This window comes from Passer montanus, unplaced genomic scaffold (assembly GCF_014805655.1).
Source record: "Passer montanus isolate IOZ18808 unplaced genomic scaffold, ASM1480565v1 scaffold19, whole genome shotgun sequence".
In the NCBI taxonomy this organism is placed as follows: Eukaryota; Metazoa; Chordata; class Aves; order Passeriformes; family Passeridae; genus Passer; species Passer montanus.
In genome coordinates this window covers 5,678,057-5,697,775 of record NW_024366480.1, presented here as the reverse complement: position 1 = coordinate 5,697,775, position 19,719 = coordinate 5,678,057, and the positions used below count along the sequence as shown (strand labels likewise).

Below are 19,719 nucleotides of genomic sequence, written 5' to 3'. Positions count from 1 at the left end.
GGCTGCAAAGCTTAGTTTGCTTTTGGGCTTCACAAGATGATAAAATAGCCACATGTTCAAAGCAGTTCAGCAAGTTACAAACCCCCAGGTGCACAGGGCAGGCTGGAGTGTGTTCTGTGAGAACACCCCAGAGTCCCTGAAAGCCTGGCTTGCTTTGTCCAGGCAGAGTCCAGATCAGAAAGGGCCCAAGGGCAGTGCCCTGCTCCCATCCCTTCCACTGGGCTGCACGGAGGAGGGAGGTGGAGCTCTGGGGACAGGAGGCAGTTCCTCTGTGTTTGTTTAAAGAGCATGGTGTGGTGGGTGTTTAGGGCCATTTGGAGAGAGCTGCTGCCCCGGGAGGAGGGGGCAGTGAAGTACTCTGAGGCAAGAGCAGCTTTCTGAGCTGAGGCCTCACTCTCACCTGCTGGCATGCCACCCCAAACCCGGGCTCGGCAGAGACTTTTGATCAAAGGGGGAAAAGTTGTGAATGCTGACCTCTCCGTGGTGGCTGATGTGTACGTGGAAGATGGAGTGGTGCAGCAGGTGGGACCAAACCTAAACCCAGAACCCTCAACTGGACTTGTGGTGCTGGATGCGACCAACAAGCTGGTGATCCCTGGGGGCATTGATACTCACACACACATGGAGTTCCCTTTCATGGGTAGCAGGTCAAAAGATGACTTCTACACTGGAACCAAGGTGGGTGCATGTGTGCACGTCTGTGTGTGCATCTGGGCTTTCTCAGGGAGGGGTGCCTGCTGGTTGTCCAGTAGTATTTCTAAAAGAGACAACAGAATGTGAATCAAGCATTGCCAGTTGTTCCTGTCCCTTTGACTGGGACATAGTCATAAAGCAGTTGGGGTACTCAGAGGTCACCCCCAGCCAGTATGTTATTTTGGGCTCTTCCAGAAATTGTTATTGCGGGGATCAAGTGGGGCAGGCATTTACCCTGGCTGTCAGCATGCAGACTACAGCCTGCTTGGGTACATGCATCAAGCTTCATGCTTTTCTGAGCAAAGGTTAACTAAAGCAACAGTTTCATTTCCCTGTGCTGTTTAAGCACTTCTATGGTAATCTGATCTTTTTCCTCTGTTAATATGAGGGAATGAAGATTATTCTGTCATTCACTTTGGTCACTTTGGTGCTTACTGTGTCTCACAATGAAAGTCCACTTCAAATACACCTTATGAAAGTACCTAATTTCTCCCAGTTTTAGACTTGGAGTGTGTTTATTTCAGCTTTTTAGCTGATCTTATTAGATTCCCTGAACATGAATAGTGTATCAATTACTCATATTAACAGTATCATGCATCATCTCCATACAGTTTCCATAACCAAATTTTTCAAGGCACTTTTCTAAGAGCTTTGTTGTGCAGACTGAAATCCTTTGTTCACAGAAAGGATCACATTGCCCTACTTGGCTTGTCTACTAGCCATCACCTTCACAAATTGTTATATTCTCCTGTGAGTAGGAGAACTCTCCTGTGAGTTCTTCTCACAGGAGAACTGGCATTTACGAAAAAGCAGAAAATGAGTTTTTAAAGTTTTCTGAGTAACTGAGATACTTATAGGACAGGGAAGCTGCAAAACAGAGGCTGCGTACACGAAACAGGATATCCAGATGCCACTTCAGTGCCTACAAGAAAATTCTAGATCCAGCTTAGCAATCAGATGTCAAAAAGTTAGATATTGTGGCTATCCTTAACGCAGGTCAAAGTGTGGAAAGTGTTCGGACCTATTCACTGAAGGTCATCCTCTGACAAATATTTTGGCAAGAAACTCAGTGAGACAGAGTTGTATTCCAGCTATTGCAAAATATGCTACAATGATTAGCTAAGATTTACCTATTCAGTTGAATAAGTAAAGGCTCCTCTCTTTACAGATAGAGGGGAAAAAATATGTAGGGAATAAAAAGAGACTTTGACTGGAGTTGTGGAACCCATTACTTTTTTTTTTTTAAGTCTATAAATTTTCTTTAAATCCTGTTTAACAAATAAGTCAATCAGACTGGATGGAAAATATTTGACAGTTTGAACAACTTTTCCTGGAGAAAATATTTTGCTCAATTCATTAGAGATTACAAATACTTGTGTCACTTTCCAAACTTCTCTTTTTGCAAAATATACTGACATATTTACAATTATTCTTCTGATTTCTAAGTGAACAGAAGGGAGAAAGAGACTAATTGTCATAGAAAAAGGAAGAGTAATATAGCATGAGGGAGCTTGACAGGCTGGTTAGATGGGGCAAGTCCAACAATACAAAGTTTTAGAAATCCAAGTGCAGCATCCTGCTCTTTGGCCACAACAACCTCCTGCAGCGTTACAGGCTGGGGACAGAGTGGCTGGACAGTGCCCAGGGGATCTGGGGCTGACAACAGACTGAACATGAGCCAGGGTGTGCCCAGTGGCCAAGAAGGGCAACAGCACCCTGTCCTGTGTCAGCACAGTGGCCAGCAGGAGCAGGGAGGTCATTCCTGCACTGGGCACTGGTGAGGCCATTCCTCGAGTGCTGTGTCCAGTCCTGGGCCCCTCAGTTCAGGGAGAGCATTGAGGTGCTCAAATGCATCCAGAGAAGGGCAACAAGGTGAAGGGTGGGGAACACAAGCCCTGTGAGGAGCAGCTGAGTGAGCTGGGGCTGTTCAGCCTGGAGGAGGCTCAGGGGAGACCTCAGGTCTCTGCAGCTCCCTGAAAGGAGGGTGCAGCCAGGTGGGGCTTGGTCTTCTAGGCAACCAGTGACAGGACAAGGGGACACAGTCTTAATCTGCACCAGGGGAAGTTTAGGCTGGACAAAATTAGGAAAAAAATCTTCACAGAAGGAATGATTGGGCATTGGAATGGGCTGCCTAGGGGGGTGGTGGAGTCACCATCCCTGGAGGTGTTTAAAGGAAGAGTGGAAGTGTCACTTAGTACCATGGTTTAGTTGATAAGGTGGTGCTAGGTCATAGGTTGGACTTGATCTCAAAGACCTTTTCGAACCTAGCTAATTCTGTGATTCCCTGATCCTGTGAATTTGAGCCATGCATATTTTGATCTGAATTGGTTTTTTTCTGTTTTGCAAAGGGACATTGTTCAGAGCAATAGACAGGATTTCTTTTGCTAAGCTGGAAGAAAGCAACAATTTCAACAAAGGAATTTCTGTACTGAATCAATTTCTTTTAGTCAAGGATCTAGCAGCTGAGTGACTTTTTTTCCCTCCAAAGGCAAGAAAAGTAATAATTCAGGTGTCCATAAATAAGAGTGGAAATTTTTGGTTAAAAAGCAATTTTTGATCATCATTCGTCGGTTAAGTAAGGTTGTAGTTTATTTTATTACTTGACAACCCTTATGTAGAGGATGTAAATTCCTCATTCTATTTAAAACCCTCTCTTCAGTTTTACTAAATGATATTCTGTTTCTAATAAAAATATACTTTTAAGCACTTTTAAAATATTTTGGTATTAGACAAGAGTTTGGGGGTTTTCATATTGTATTTTCAAACTCAATGGGCTTTTTGTTTTTGTTGTTGTGTAGTTGCCCCTTAATACTTGCCTGTCACTCAGGCTTGTTTTTTCCACCACATAGACTCTGAGGAAGCACATCTCAAGTTGACTGTGCTCTTCTAGTGCTCTTCTTCCTCAGTGATTCCACACACCTGAGGAAACTCACTGATGCATAACCACTACAGACACACCTCCAATTCTTTGATAAGTTTTTGTACATGAAGAGAAGCTTCTCCTCCAGTGTGAGAATTTCACTTGCATTCTCAAAGCAAATGAAATTAATCTCCATAATCATCTTTTGAGTCTGGACTTTACTCAGGGGAACTCCTCAGTGGCTTTTGGCTTTTCAGTGTATCCAGATTAATTGATGTAAGGGAATTGGAGAGGGTAGAAGGAAATTTGCATTCTTTCTGATTGCTAAATATTAACTTCATTCTTTTCAGGCAGCTATAGCAGGAGGAACCACTATGATAATTGACTTTGCCATCCCTCAGAAAGGTTGTTCTCTTACTGAAGCCTTTGATACATGGAAAAGCTGGGCAGACCCCAAAGTCTGCTGTGATTATTCACTGCACGTGGCAGTCACCTGGTGGAGCAACAAGGTAGACACAAGAGCGATTTTAAATTCCATAAATTTGTACCACACCTGCTTGGAATCAGTCTTCACATGCTAAATATAGCTTGCTGGTTAGTGGTTTTGTGATTAAAGACAACATTTGGAATAGCCCACACCCTTCTGAGCATATATGTATTTGAAAGAAGTTTGCAAATAGCCTATATCTCTGGATAATACTGCACAGAGTTAAAGGTAGGGATTGTGCAAGGCCAAGACCAGGCAGGTCAGAGGGGGAAAGAGGTATTTACAATAATTTTGGGGTTTTTTGCTTGAAAACTTGATATTTTATACTTCTGATGAGTTTTGGTGCTTTTGGTTGTGGTTTTTTTTTTTTTTTGGGTTTTTTTTTTTTTTTTTTTTTTAATAAGTGTATACTAAAAAATATGGTACTTCATTTGTAGGGGAAGACTTCTTTTCCTGGGTGGCTGCAGTAAAACCCATTTAAAGTGAAGCAGGACTGTAGACAATAGTACATTAAATGCAAAATAATCTAAAAAAACCTTTTTTGAATTTACATATGGGAGAATCAAATTTGCTGAGTCAATGTTTGCTGACAGCCTGAAAGCTTTACTGATAAATTAATTTTTCAGGTGCTTGATATCTATCAGAATGAGACCCATGATTTACAAGATGACTTTGGATTCTCAGAGAGCTATGCATCAGTACACAGATATATTAAGTAAATTGCTATTTTATATATGAGTACTTCTTCTAATTTTTAAATTCTAGAATATATGTACCAAAGCATTCACTCTGCAAACAACACATCTTTGGTCTTCTGTGTACTGAGTGCTAAAATAGGCTGACCACAACTTCTAACTTAAGGCAAAGTCATGAAATAAATTCTCCAATGAAATCTGAGTAATGTGCATTTAAAACAGCCTCAGCAGACAATAGTGGAATTGTCCTAACAAATCCAATAAAAATAGGGAGATGTAAATCAATGAAATATTTTAGTTTATATTAAGAATGTAACTGTTTTTGAAGGCCAGGATTAAAAGAAATAGGTTGAGCATTTTGTAGCTGTGAAAGGCCTGGGTGAAAAAGACTGGTATGTCATACCCATCTGATCAGCTCTCATCTCATCAGGATTTGAACTATTAATTAAATGCATACATACTTTACAATGCCTTCTGTTAATTGTAGTAAACAGCGAAGAGGATAAATGACATGCTTCTATATTTGTGCAGAGCAGGGCTTTGATAACTCCCACAAATGATGTGTCCATCCCTCCTCTGGATAATAAAAAAAAATTCATTGAGTTTTTTATATATCCAGTTTATTAGAGAGAAGATGAAAATTAGTATTTTACTTCTTGAAAGAAATTAATCCCATGGAAATTGTAATAGAATTACAGATACTGTAACCATCCTTTTACTGGGAAGGGAGAGCCAAAGTTATGTAATATATGTTTCTAGCTAACCAGTTGTGCAAGAAGTCTTAAGACTAAAATATGTGTCTTTCTTTCTTTGTGATGAAATGTTTTGCTGAACCTCATAGGCTCTAGCAGAACCAGGGAATCCTAACAAGTAGTGAATAAAGAATTTTAAAAAAGGCAGGCCTGCACATAGCATTTTGGAGCTGTTTTGTTTGACAACAAAATGTTTTAAAAGGCTGTGTGTGTTGTTTAGAGTCAGGACAAATCTCTAAAAGACAAAATCTTTTCTATCACTGTGTTGTTTGCTAGAAGCTGCAGCCCATTGCAATCCAATTTTGAAAATCAGTTTTGCATAAAGGTCCATGTTGTGTGAATTGGACACATTGACTGTAATATTGGAATGGGTGTTTTCAACATCAGGAGGTTTATTTGAAATAAAATTCTGCCTCATTACCTTTTGTAAAAATCATTCCATCCTGCAATTAGCTTGTGCTTCTAATATTTGCACTGCAGTGTTACCCTTTTATATACTTTGAGAATCAATTTGATACAAGAAGAATAATCTAAACCAGTCTTTTAAGTATGTGACTTGGGTTATTTGTACTGAATATATGTTTGATGGGTAAGCAAAGGTTCACCCTTCATACTTACAATTTCCTTATACAAAATTATTAATACATAAAATATAATTGCTGTATTTTTCAGGTGAAGCAAGAAATGGAAAGTCTTGTTCAAAACAAAGGTGTCAACTCCTTCAAGATGTTTATGGCCTATAAAGACATATACATGGTCAATGATGAGGAGCTATATGAAGCCTTTTCCTGCTGTAAGGAACTTGGGGCGGTTGCTCAAGTCCATGCGGAGAATGGGGAGCTAATTGCACAGGTGCACATTTGACATTTTGTCCATCAAAGTCAGGAATATGGATGGTCCTAGCCCTAGGTCTCTCCAGACATAGTCAGCTCATGAAACAGAAGCAGATCCATAAGTATGGAGAAAGCTTCACTGACTGGGCACAGAAGTCTCAACACCCCTCTATGCATAGTTAGCTTCACTTCATACTTGCCACTGCCACCTTAGTGCTGCGTGGAGGCACTGAGAGCTCTGGGCCCCTGAGGGTACAACCACCCTGGTAATAATAGACATCAGTGGTGACTGGAGTGGCTGTAATAAAATAATTTCTTCAACTATTCCAGTCAATAGCGCTTTGACTCTGCCCCTTGTCCAATAAGGGAAAGTAATTCATTGCTAAATTATCTTAAATCAGCAAATCTTAAATTCCTGGAACAGTGTAAGGACAAAACCTTTTTGCCTCTTAAAGCCTCTTTGCCTCTTGGAGTTTTCAGAGGCTCTGGATATGCATCTTTGTGCTTAGTAAGAATTTTTCCTTTTTTCTCTCCAGTGAGGGTTAGTAGCATCATGGGACAACATTTGCCGTGATATTTAAGTGTACATATTGAGAGAGGGGGAGGGTTTTCAAGAGCAGTGATTTAATCCTGCAAGACAATGAAGTGTGTTCTCTGATTTTACCTAAGTATTCTGAGACCTGAGTTTATTGAGAGATATATTAGAGTTCAGATAAAACTACAGTAACTTATTTTGGAAAAAAAATCACAACTGCCTAGTTATTTTTTTCTCTCGAACTGGCTGCAATGGCTGCTTCAGAATCCACTTTACTGGCAGCATGCCCATGACAACATAGATATATTTTAACTGACTCTTACATGGCTTTTGTGTGGTCTTCAGGGTGCAAAGAAGATGCTGGCAATGGGAATAACCGGCCCTGAGGGTCACGAACTCTGTCGTCCTGAAGAAGTGGAAGCTGAAGCTACACAAAGAGCGATTACCATAGCAAATGCTGTGAACTGCCCCCTGTATGTAGTCCACGTAATGAGTAAATCTTCAGCAAAGGTGATAAGTAATGCACGAAGGGAAGGTAAAAGTCCTGATTCTTTTGTGCTTGGACAATGGCATTGGGGAAAGGGTCATGGAAAACCAAACACAGCATTAGTGTCTTACTTTTCATGGGTGTTATAAGCCTAAGATCATGGGTGAATTTCTAAATTTTGTGTGTGTGTGTGTCTGTCTGTCTGTTGTTGGGCTCAAGGGGAGCAGTGTGTAAGAGCAGCAATCAGAATTGAGACCTTCCCTTCTCCCTAGAGCAAATTTTTTCTCTTCGTACTGTACCTCCAAGGTGAAAGTGGTGGCCAGGACAGCATTATTGCATTAAAAATTATGTGACCAGTTCAAGACAATAAATAATCTACTGTTCTTCTCTCTTGAGTTTGTCTGCAAGACTTTACCAAATATCTTGATGAGAAATTCTATAAAAGAAACCACACCATATTTTTTCGGGTAGTGCCATGATGACTCCTATTTGCTGGGCATTTAACAGTCATGGTGAAGATGACAGTATCTGAAAGCCTTGATTCCCAGCAGTGCAGAGCTGTTCAGGTTTGCACTGCAGTGTTCACAAATAACTCTGCTCAGCCAAGGGGGCCTGATTTTCCTGACCATCAGTTAGGAAGACTAGAGGCAGCCTGGAGGCCGTAGGTATTCAGGATGTTTTATCTCCACATCTGTAAATTAATCCAGAGCAGCACGTGGAACAACAGCACTGTGAGGAGACATTATCAAGGTGGAAGGAGCAGGTCAGGAGCCCAAGATTTGGAGGACTTAATATTATATGTCCTCGCTATCTTTTTGAATCTTTTTTACTATGTTTTTACATATTTGCATTTACAGCTTGTTTTCACCTGACTTGGTATGAATTTCATACAGACATCAGTTTCACTATTTCTTGTGTTTGGATAATGCCTACACAGGGGGCACAGATTATTAATATTAAAATGTACAGTATGAGATCATAATAAATCAAAGCAGTGTGATGTCATTACACTAATGGAGATGGATATGTTTATGCACAATATGCATGACCATGACTTCCAGTAAGATTTAGCAGTAATTCAATTTTGTAAAAGAATTTACTGGAATATATTTTATTGGCACATTTTCTACTGTGCTATATTGGATTCCTCCACTAGATGCCAGTGCTGCCAGGAATGTGGATTATATCCATCGGTTGGTTGTACATTCACAGGTATTGTGTGAACATTAACTACAAGTTATGAAAACAGTTAAAATACCCAGATTAAAGATGAAAAACTGGCTGTGAAGACCTAAGCCAGTGTTTTATAATGCACTGTTCAAGTAAAGAATTTTGTGCTGACAGTAAATACTGTGAAACATTGATTAGGAATGTGTTGTAAGATGTCTACAGTGCCAGTTTGATTACTGAGGACAGACGTATGCTTTTCCAATATGTACTAAGAAAAAATTGGGAGAATTGATGTACATTATGGTGCAAATTTCATTTTATAGCCTCCTGGGCTGCTGCAGTCAGATTCACCAATGTTTTCTTCTGTGCACAGCAACATATAACATATTTTCATAATTCATATTGATCTGCATAGAAGTATACTGTTTAGAAAAAAGAAATCTAAGATTAAGAAATTTCAAAAGCTAACTAGAATACCACAAAGGTAGTTACAAGTATTGTAGTTTTTAATGAGATTGATCTGTATGAATTTTGGTAATTGGAAATTCACTCATTTAATGTGATGCTATGGCCAGGAAATGGGACTTTCTAGTGGAAACCTGGAGAGCAAAATAGTACTGAAAAAGTAATTTTTTATAAAAGTTCCTCCTTTTTAAAAGTGTATAGAAAAAATATGTCCTTGGTCAGATTCTAAGAAGCTTATTAAGGCTTAAAAAATTGCTTCCTACCAACAGTCATGGGTTATGTCTCTTCTTAGTGAGAAGAAAGGTATGTCCATTGTGGAGGGAATACAAACTCTCAAGCTGATTCTGAGCACAGGAACGCAACTAAAAATGTCAACATTTTAGCTGTCTCATGCAGGACAGTTCAGGTCCAGGCTGTATATAGCCTAATGGATGCAATGCTATCTCTGATTCAGTAAACCCTGCCTTGCAGTTCTGCTCCTTTCAGAGCATAGTTTGTGAGTATCTTTGCCCCGTATGACCTTATCTTAAGTGCTTCTAAAACTTCTACAAGAATAAGAACATATGGACCAGTTTTTCAAATCTGTAAATGTTTTTGTTGGTGTTTATCAGTATTTCAACTTTTTTGAGTTCTGGCAGGTGGTACAAAAATAGCAATTGAATGCTCTTCTTTTTGATAAAGTAATCTATTAAAAATAGCTCTGGCTAGCCAGTTAGGCCATGTGATAAAAAGCCACCAAATGCACAGCTGTTTACCAACTGCTCAGAGGTGTCAGGAAGACCAAACAGCAGAACACCTAGTGGTTGCTTTTTTTAATTGAACGCTGAAAAATATAACAATTTGAAAGACATGATTTATTACTGCATTACTTCACTTTTATGCCTATAGGCAGAAGTCAATCAAGCTAGAAGAACCTTAATGCAGAATTTCCTTGTTGCCAGTTCAGCTGAAAGAACCTTAGTGCAGAATTTTCTTTTTATTAGGTTTAAAGCAGAATCTTGATATTATTGTATCCTTCAGGCTGGCTTGTCATGGCCCAAGTGAAATGCAAGAAATTGCACATTCAGCAGAACTGTCCAGAGGTAGTCTGTTGAAACTGCAGTGCTCAGACTCAAAATCACTTGAGGGAATAACTTCTACTCCTCCACACTCATGGCAACAAAGGGAGCTGGTCAGCTCAAACTCTGACTGTAGAAATACTGTCATCGGCTATGGTACATGAGTTAGAATCAGTTCAGCATATCCAACTGGGAGCTTGAAAACTTCTTTTCATTTTCATGTTGTGAAACTATGATGAGAAAATTACTTTCCTATTATTCTCTAAAGTATTTATTAAGCAAAAAAAAATTATTTTCCTGCAATTTTAATTTTAATAATTTGTAGCTATGTCCTAATGATTAATAGCTCAGGTTTACTTTGGATGAAAGCTTCTTTAGCTTGCTTAAATGCAGTAAAAGAGACCACACTTCCCCTCCCTCCCCTTTCTGATGTCTTTGTAAATAAAAAATCTGCCAAAAGACTAATAGGTAAATATGACAGATTGGTTACATGTACCAGACCTTCTCTATATACATCTAGATTGGTGGCAGCCTACCCTCATATGCAATATTTGGAGTTGGCCAGGGAAGGCCAAGGGTTCCTGCAAAAGGCAGGGAAGACCTCGATCAGGAACCCTCAGGATCAGGTTTCATCCTGATTTCATCCATTCTCCTGGTTTTATCCATGTCTCTTCTTAGGTTTCCTCATTCAGCTCTGAATTAAGAAAACACTAATTTGTTCAAATCTCCTCATCAGTGAGTGGTCACTCCATGCATGGCCTCATAGTCACTGCTTTTGAGTTCTGAAAATAAGATGTAAAAAACCAGTAAATAACTGCCAAAATTGTGTTTTCAAGTCTAAAAAATGGTGGTTTCCCTCTGAGCTCAAGTACTAATCTATAATATATGTAGCTAAGTGGGACTGAGAATTTAGAATGCTCCAAGCCAAAGCATCAATATGAGACAAGCACATTGAGCATGTCACAGTGTGTTGAGGTGATGGTAAAAAATTAGTAATGGTAATGGGGAGTCTTTAGGCTGTGGACAAAGTTGTACTAGGTAGTATTTGGAATAAATGTACAATACAGTAACACCAAAGCCAACTGTGACACCACATAAAGTTGTATGAGGCTTTTTAGCAAATCTAGCACCAAAGATTTCTGGAAGGTACTAGTGCAATGAGAAATGTATTTGGAAAATAATTGAATCCTACTGAGGATTCAATGCCAGTGCAGGAGTTGCAATGCAGTAGCTCACAGAAGTAGCAGTCTAAGGTACAGAGAGAGATCTACAAAGCTTTGTTTTTTGTTTTCCACAGTACCATGACTGCATGACTTACACTCAGAAAGTCAGAGAAAGGTCACAGTATTGATCACCAAGCAATCACCAGCTGATAAAACCAGGAGAATTGCCCTTGCTGGGGCAATGGAGTGATGGTTCCAATAAAAACTGTGCCTGGAGTGAAATCTGGCATCCAATGCAAAATACCCACTGTCTGTAGGGATCAGGGGAAGGAGAAGGCTCTTGCTGGGACCCAGCACCAAGTGGCCTCTGAGTGGGTGTGGGAGGTCCCAGTTCATTCTGCTTCTTTAGTGACCTTTGCAGTTGGAGAAATTTCCACCTGTCAGCTGCAAAACTGCAAAGTGTCTGGAGAACTCACTCAGGGAGTGAAACACCTTCTTCTAATGAGTTTCAAATCCACGTTTCTCAGGAGAAAAAAGTAGCTAAAATATGCTAGTTCTGTCCAAAGGCTAACAGCCAGTCTAGGTTGGTGTCCTCTTCTGAGGAAAATAGGATACTGTGCAGCAAAGGATAAAAGATTAACATTTGGGAGATAACTTTTAAAATTAAGTTATTTATAGTTTTTGATTTGGGAAATCTTTCTATACCTTCTGGTTTATGTCTCCTGCCATATTGTTCTTCCTGCCATAATTGTAGCCTGACAATTAAAAGTGACACCTTGCAAAGTCTGTGTGCTGTATATATTAACTGACACTGTTATGTAGTCAGTAATTTCAGAGCACCAAACAGGTACTACCAAGTACATGAATCTTAAACATAATTAATGCAACTGAGGACTGCTTTCTTTTTGAAATCTCAATCACATTCCTAGTAAACAATGTGTAAAACTCATTATAGTATATCTATCAACAATTTAATTAAAAAACTTCCCCAAGCAATGTTCTTAGGAGAAAATATATTGGGAAATCACTAGCAGAAAATTCAGAACAAAGATGCTGTGTTATAGCTTAGTTTATTATGTCATTCCATATGTAGGTGCTTAATTTGAAACACTCATTCAAATTTAAATTCATTGCCACCAAAAAGATCCTTCACAGAGAAAATACAAGTTATGCATTTTTATGTTGTTTGATGATGATACCTTTGCTTTACATTTTTCAGGAAAGGTGGTTTATGGGGAGCCTATTGCTGCAAGTCTTGGCACTGATGGCACCAACTACTGGAATAAAGACTGGGCTCATGCTGCAGCATATGTGATGGGACCCCCACTGAGACCAGATCCATCTACTCCTGGTTTCCTCATGAACTTACTGGCCAAGTAAGCAGATGAATAAACAGTGACCACTGATACCCAAATGCACAGCAAATTTTGTCAGGAGTACATAATAGCAGGCTGATGCTCCAGAGATTTTCTAAGTATGGAGTGTTACATTATCAGAAAGGAGAAATGGAGGGTGAAATCACAGATGAAAATAAATTCTCTATTTTATTTCTCTGAACTCTTATGTCCTACTGTCCACATATGATTTCATTCAGTAAACCTTGCCTTGCTCATACCACAACAAAAATTGTAACATAAGCAGGAAGACAGGCTGTAAGTCAGTGGGAAATATGTAAAAGGTGAGGTCACAGCTAAATTTTTCTGGAGTTTGTTGTCAGCTGCCTTTTTCACTTGAAATTCAAATGCTGCATGAAACTAAGCCTGCTAACTTCTGAAGGTACACGTAAGATATTCACTTCATAACTTCTACTTCAGAAGGATGTAGAAAAAGAAGTATCTAGGAAATCTGCACTTAACAAGATGTGTGGTTTGCTGGTATTTCATTACCAGTAAGAGTTAAGTCCACAAAAGGGTTGAATTTGACAGAAGAGCCTGTAAAGGTGTGCCTCAACACAGGCTAACTGTTGTGCAGATCCATAGTAATTTCAGAGGTCCTATGGAGTGACACAGACTGGGGAATTTCATTCCCCAATGTGAGGATGAAACAAAACTGCTTGCTCTGGGCAAAGTGGACAATTCCTCCATATGTGGGATGTCTTTGACATATCCAGAGTAAGAGACAGTGTTGGTGCTTGTTTTCTTCTGAGGGGTTTCTGAAGAGGAAACTGCTTCACAGGGCAACTGGTTGTTACTGTGGAGCCAGTCTTGGAAGATGGGACTGAGGGCAGGCTGGCAGGGCATATCAGTTTTTGTCTTGAAGGATGAATGTCTTGATCAACCCAGCCTTACAACAGGTTTTCCTCTGTACTGTCTGGTACATGCTCTGATTCATAATGAACTCTGTTTCTCTACAGTGGTGACCTATCTGTGACAGGGACTGACAATTGCACCTTTGACATTTGTCAGAAAGCTCTGGGCAAAGACGACTTCACAAAAATCCCTAATGGAGTGAATGGTGTGGAGGACAGGATGTCAGTCATATGGGAAAAAGGCGTTGTAAGTATATCAAAATGTCCAAACGTAGAGGTAATTGATTTTTCCCACAAAAGATAATCTCTCAGCAGGTATTAACTCTTCCGTTTTATCACGTATGTTTATCATAAGATAACTCATTCAATTGAAAACTATAACAGTCCTTATTAGCTCTTACTTTATGCTCATGGAAGATGGAAGAAGATTCTTAGTGTTTAAAGTATTTCACTAAAGAATAATTTCTATTGTTTAGCAGTAAAGCATTGCTATTGTTTCAGTGGTACTGCAAGTATATTTCCTTGAAGCACTTTTTTCAGCTAGTGAAATGAAAATAAAACAGATGCCTACAGTTTTAACTCTATCAGCTGTATATTTTTTCCTTTTTGATCTCTCTCCAACTTAGCCATTGGAGGAGTTTGCATAGTGGTGCGCCTGTCAACTTCTAATTTATGTTTTAAGAAATGCTTTTCTAATGTGATAAGATGAAATGAGCATTTTCAAGTCCCACTGACCTCAGATTGTCGTACCAACACAAGAAGGGTCAGTGCTTCTAAGACAATGTCTGATGAGGGGGGAGGTAAGGAAATCTCGTGAGGAATCTGCTGCACAGCAGGTGTTATGATTGCTCTGGCTAATGCAAAACTGTTGTGTTCTAGTTCTATTGAAGTTCTCTTGCAGTAGTGAAGTCAGGTTGATAATGCACTGTGAAGCATATTCGTTTGTCACAGTATAATTACCTACCTCACACACATCTCTTGCTTATCTGTAGTTGGGATTCAGTTCCAGCTGGTATGTACAAAACTCACACACTTCTGTCTATACTCACCTGTGGTATCTCACAGCTCTAGTGAGATTTCTTGTGGGGTAAACAGAAATCTAGCTTGTGGCTCATATGAAACTGAGACATGAATGTGTTCATCTGTGCTGCTTTTGAACAGTGCATCCTGTTGGGCAAGATAATTTTTAAAAAGTTTTTCAATTGATGTTATCCTCCCTTTTTTAATTTCTAAAATAGTACACAGCTGTGTGGATTTGTTTGAACAGCTTCCCTTTCTTCCCACACGCCATTACTTAGAAGAGCAGTGTTCACCATCTTCCTTTTCTTCTCAGATGACTGCTCACAGACCACCATAAATATGTTTTTATGACAGTCTGATTCCCAGATTGATCTGTGCACAATATTACTGCCAGGGTAGGTGGCTTTCCAAACAAACAACAGTCATGGAAACTGGATTAAATTAGTTACACAGCAGTGGACAGTCCCAAGACACATGTATATCCATTGTTGTTTGGTATTTTGCTGAAATGTCATGTCAGCAATCTTTTACATTATTTGATTGCAGCAGTTACTGATCACTGCTATATTCTGTGTCATTGCTAAATAAATCTGCAAATCAGTTTTCCTATATTACACATTGTACCTTGCCTTGCCTTATCACCTTCTAGGCTCCCCTTGATACTGTGTCACCATTTTCAAAACCAAGATACTCGAGAGATGTTATGTTTCCTGAGGAAATTGCTGAGCAGGAGTAGAGATTCAAAGCCAGCTAAAACATTTGATTTCAGTTGACTTGAGGCTGGATCCACAGAGTGTTTCATTTAAAGCTGTCTTTTTTTTTCTCTTTGCTGTGGGATAAAGTAAGATAAAGTCACTGTATTTAGTGAAAGTACATTGCATTATGGGCATCTGAGACAAATAGTTACTTTTACTTCTAAATTCTTCAGTGTGACCTTTTAAAAAAAATGATGGATGTCACTCATCCTAGTTTTTCAACAAGAAGAACATTTTTTCATTCTATGTTTAAAAAAGTAATGAGTTTTCTTTTGTGTACTGTTTTGCAGCACAGTGGAAAAATGGATGAAAACAGATTTGTAGCTGTTACCAGCACAAATGCAGCAAAAATCTTTAACCTTTACCCAAAGAAGGGCAGAATTGCTGTGGGCTCTGATGCTGACATTGTAATTTGGGATCCTAAAGCTACAAGGTATGCATGGGAAGTTGTTCACCCCCCCCACCCCCAACCCTTCCAGCCTTTCTGCAGGAAAAAAGCAACACAAAACCTTTGTACAACAATAAGCCTTTAGTTGAGGTCGTGGTAGTTTTAAATAGCACCTTGTGTGAATTAATTAAAGGGTTTTGTCTCCCACAATAGTGTATGTAAGGAGATATCTTTGATCTCTAGATGGATTAAAAAGCATTCTCTCTGATTGCTGACCAAGTGCAAAAATTACAAAGTCTGTACATTATGCAACCAGGGCTTGGTATCCTAAGAGTAAAAAGAACTCCTTTGGGATTTTAGAGCAACTCTTTTTAGTGCTGGAGTATGTTTGAATTCCTCCACTGCAAAGGGCAGGGAGAAGAGCCTGCTGCAGCATGACGTGTTACAAACTTGTGTTTTGAACTTAGAGCCACTTAAAGCATGCTCAAAGGTAGATTGAACTTACTTCTGAAGCTCAATCTTTTCATCCTTATGCTTTTATTTAAGGAGTTTTCTGATTGTGTGCACAGTAATTCTGCCAGAATAGAGCTTGTTGCACTGACAGATGCTCATACAGACACCAGGGTCCTGGTGTCTCACTGCATGACTTGATCCCATGGTATACCATGGAAAGGGCATGAAGTGAACTCACACAGCATACTGTGCTTTACAGCTGATTCCTGTCCTCAGGTGTATTCACACCATCAGCTAGCTCCATAGCCATGACTCCATAAATATTTCAGGAATTATATCTTGAGTCTTGCTCTGGCTCTTGTGGTTTTGTTAAGGCTGTCTGGAAACAGGAATTATATCTTGAGTCTTGCTCTGGCTCTTGTGCCCATCCTGGTTTTGTTAAGGCTGTCTGGAAATGGTCTGAGGGCTGTCTGTCAGAGCCAGATCACCTGGGGAGTTGTCTCTCAGCTGAGCTGCCCACGAGCTCTGTGAGTGCATCTCCACGGTTTTAGGGCTGTGCAGGGTAACTCAAGTCTGCAGGAACTCCAAGAGCCAAGCCCTGCCTCTGACCACCCATGCACACAGCAGCAGCAGCAGGTCGGGAAGTGTTCTGGGATGGTGGTTTTCTTCATGGGCTCAGCTCTAGTGAGCAGTGTGACCGTACAACTCTGCTTTCAGCCTTTGATTTTTGAAAAGAAAAAAGTCAAATACTTTGCTCAATCCTAGATTTACCCTACAGAAACAAAAATCTTTTGACCAATCTCCTGGTTTGTTTTTTTTTAAAATTTTTGATGTAATGTAATTCTCACTCATTTCATTACATTAATGAGTACCAAAAACATGTGAAAGTGTGAAGTCTTCTGTATTTTAAGCTACAACATTTGAGGATATGGAGGTTGCTATTCAGAAGTCCCACAAACAAGCTGACAGCACCAGCAAAAGAAGTTTCAGGATTGTCAACAACCCAAATAAATATAGAGGCTTGCCCAGTGCTGGGTCAGGGAGATTTTCATGTGCATTATGCCTTTTGGCATGTTGAGCAGGCATATTTTGAGATACCAGCACTGAGCTATTTCAGGACAGTGGAGTTATGAACTGTGATTTAAAAAACCCCTGAAGGATTGTTTTCTGAACTCTCTTCTGCTCTTCCTGGGGACAAATGATCTAGAGGGATAGCAGAGTTCTGACAATGTTCTCAAGGTGCTTTGTCAGCTCCTGTAATTTATTTTTTTTTCCTCTCAAACATTTTTTCTGCTTCCCTTCACTCTCTCCTGATTGCTCTAATTGCCTTTTCACCCTCTTTGGCTGTGAAGGTGCAGTTTTTCTTTAAGCATTTTTTTAAACATTTTAACTGTATTTTCTTATTGAGCAAGCTTATTTTAAGTTCAGCCAATATTTTTCTTCCAGGTCTGGTACAGTTCCCATTGTTTATCCATTTAGGTTTGCTGGGTACGATGTCTTTGCAGGTACTTTTGTGAACTATATGAGAAAATATAAATAAATCTCACTGGAACTTGTCTTTTAATTTCAGCACAAATCCTGAAGAGGGCATAAACAGCCCAGAAGAAAAAAAAGGGATCTATGTAATGGATTTCAGCCATTTAAGATGTTACACAAGGCACAGCCTCCTGTCCTTTGTTGATTCTGGGGGGTGATTTTAGTTTCACAATAGGCTTGTTCCTGTTTCTTGCTAAGTTCTTCCTCTTTTGTGCATGACTTTTTTTCTTGTTTGTAACCATAAGTCTTGCAAGAGGGAAATGCAATTTTCCAGTTCTGGTTTGAGATTGTTTTGCTGTAGTCTTAAAATTCTGATTGATACCAGCCTAATGAGTTAGATGAATGCTGAAGTATTGCTGTGAGGAATTGATCTTATCACTATCTGTCAGAGGAAGTCTATACAGAAGATTCTAGAGTAATTTAGAAAGGTAGTGCAGCTCTTTAATACAAAAACTTGTATCCCCACAAAATCAGCTGCATTTCCCCGCCCACATCATTGCACAATAACATTGGGTGCTATCTGAGCACTCAGGATTTTCTCTTTCTTGGTTACAAAACCCTAGTGAATTCTATGTGATGGCTTTGCAAACTGGGAGCAATTACAGTTTAAGTTCTGCTTCCAGCACTCTGCTGCTCTAGCTGAAGCTTTCAAGTGTCAGCTTCATTGACTGGCCTATTTCTGTAGCATTTTCTGGTAATTTCTGCAGAAAATATGATATCAACAATTATAACATTTGCTACTGTGTTTAAAAGCATCTGAATAATGGTTTTAGCATGTCTGCATGACAGCAAGTGTTATTGGGAAGAAACATTAAATGTACAAATTGGTTAGAAACTGAAATTACAAAAGGTTGATGATGAGTCCTGCCAAAGCAGATGTTTTCATTAGCTTCCTTATACTTATTCCATCCATTAAAGGCCAGAAAAATACAAAAGGGATGTGTTGGTTTATTGCAAGCCATGTGCTATCAAATATCATATTGCAGACCTCAACACCATCAGCATCCCAAGTACAGTCTGTGCATAAAGGATTGTTCTGTGAAAACTCCTTGGGAAAATCCATGTAGGCAGCAAATGTGTACTCACTGTACCATCTTATTTTAATCTGTGCTTTGATCAAGACTGTTCACTGACTTCTTTTGTGGCTGCACACAAATAATATAAAAGCCCCAAGTCTGTGAGACAAAAGCAACTGTAAAAGACTTTTTCAGGAGCAGAAAGCAAAGTATGGGAAAGGGAATTTCACCTGTCAGCAAGTCAGTGTCCTCTATAGCTGACGCCTTTAGCTATTTGAAAGCAAGCAAGAGTATAAAATCTCTAGGGTTTGTTTCAGAAATGCTCAGCAAGGAATCTAAATACTGCATTGCCCAGTTCAGGCAGTGAAAAGAGCTGAGCATCCCTTGTGAAGTAGGGGCAGAAGGTCCTAAAGATCTTGTAAAGAGACATCCAGCTCCCAGGAGATATTAGGGCTCAATTAATTCACTGTAGCCTGTTGGAGCCTTGCAAGTAAACTCTAGATCAGGTCCCAAAGGCAAGATCAAACACCCATAAGGATAAAAAAACCTGTCTCAAATTGAGTTTAACTTTCTAAGTCCAGTCACTTCATTATAACAACATGCAAATTGGGAAGCCACACTCCCCAGGGTTTTCCCCTCCTTAAATATAGCTGAGAAGTTAGATACTTCTGATTGCAAAGGCAGAGCTGGCTGTGCAGGTAGTACCATCCTCTCTGGACTTTGCTGGAGTGGCCCACTTGGGCAGCCCCCCTGTGCTGGTGGAGCTGGGCTCAAGCCCTGAGCAGGGCAGTGCTGGCTGCAGCCCCAGTTCAGCTGCCCCTGACCAGCAGGAGATGTGGGAAGCCTTTAGTGGGGACAGGAGGGAGGAAAAAGACACTCTGTAATCTACCTGCCTGAAATGACAGAGGAAGATGTGTTTTCTAGTTTGTTTTTAGTATTTTTGCAGTTTAAGGGAAACAGTTACTGGATGTGAATCAGCAAAATGTCAGAGTTCCCCTGTCTCCTGGCATATGTTCCCTCAATGCCTTTGTTTCCATCCAGATACTTTCATGGCTAAATCTTTTGCATTTGTTAGAACCAAAATCTGTTGCCTATGTCTGTCTCA

General features: G+C 39.7%; 1 protein-coding gene across 2 annotated transcripts in view; it reads left to right on the top strand.

Annotated features, from left to right (window-relative positions):
• The first annotated feature begins 282 nt into the window (after positions 1 to 282).
• The window catches only part of DPYS (dihydropyrimidinase), a 28,711-nt gene continuing 9,274 nt past the window's right edge, over positions 283 to 19,719 (top strand). The window contains exons 1-7 of one of the 2 annotated variants that reach the window (XM_039706351.1): positions 284 to 678; positions 3,904 to 4,062; positions 6,160 to 6,339; positions 7,201 to 7,390; positions 12,418 to 12,574; positions 13,552 to 13,693; positions 15,512 to 15,654. In XM_039706351.1, coding sequence (XP_039562285.1) covers positions 409 to 678; positions 3,904 to 4,062; positions 6,160 to 6,339; positions 7,201 to 7,390; positions 12,418 to 12,574; positions 13,552 to 13,693; positions 15,512 to 15,654 — 1,241 coding nt within the window. In that variant the 5' untranslated portion in view covers positions 284 to 408. Of the gene's footprint in view, positions 679 to 3,903; positions 4,063 to 6,159; positions 6,340 to 7,200; positions 7,391 to 12,417; positions 12,575 to 13,551; positions 13,694 to 15,511; positions 15,655 to 19,719 lie in introns of both variants that reach the window. The other variant, XM_039706352.1, reaches the window with a different exon arrangement.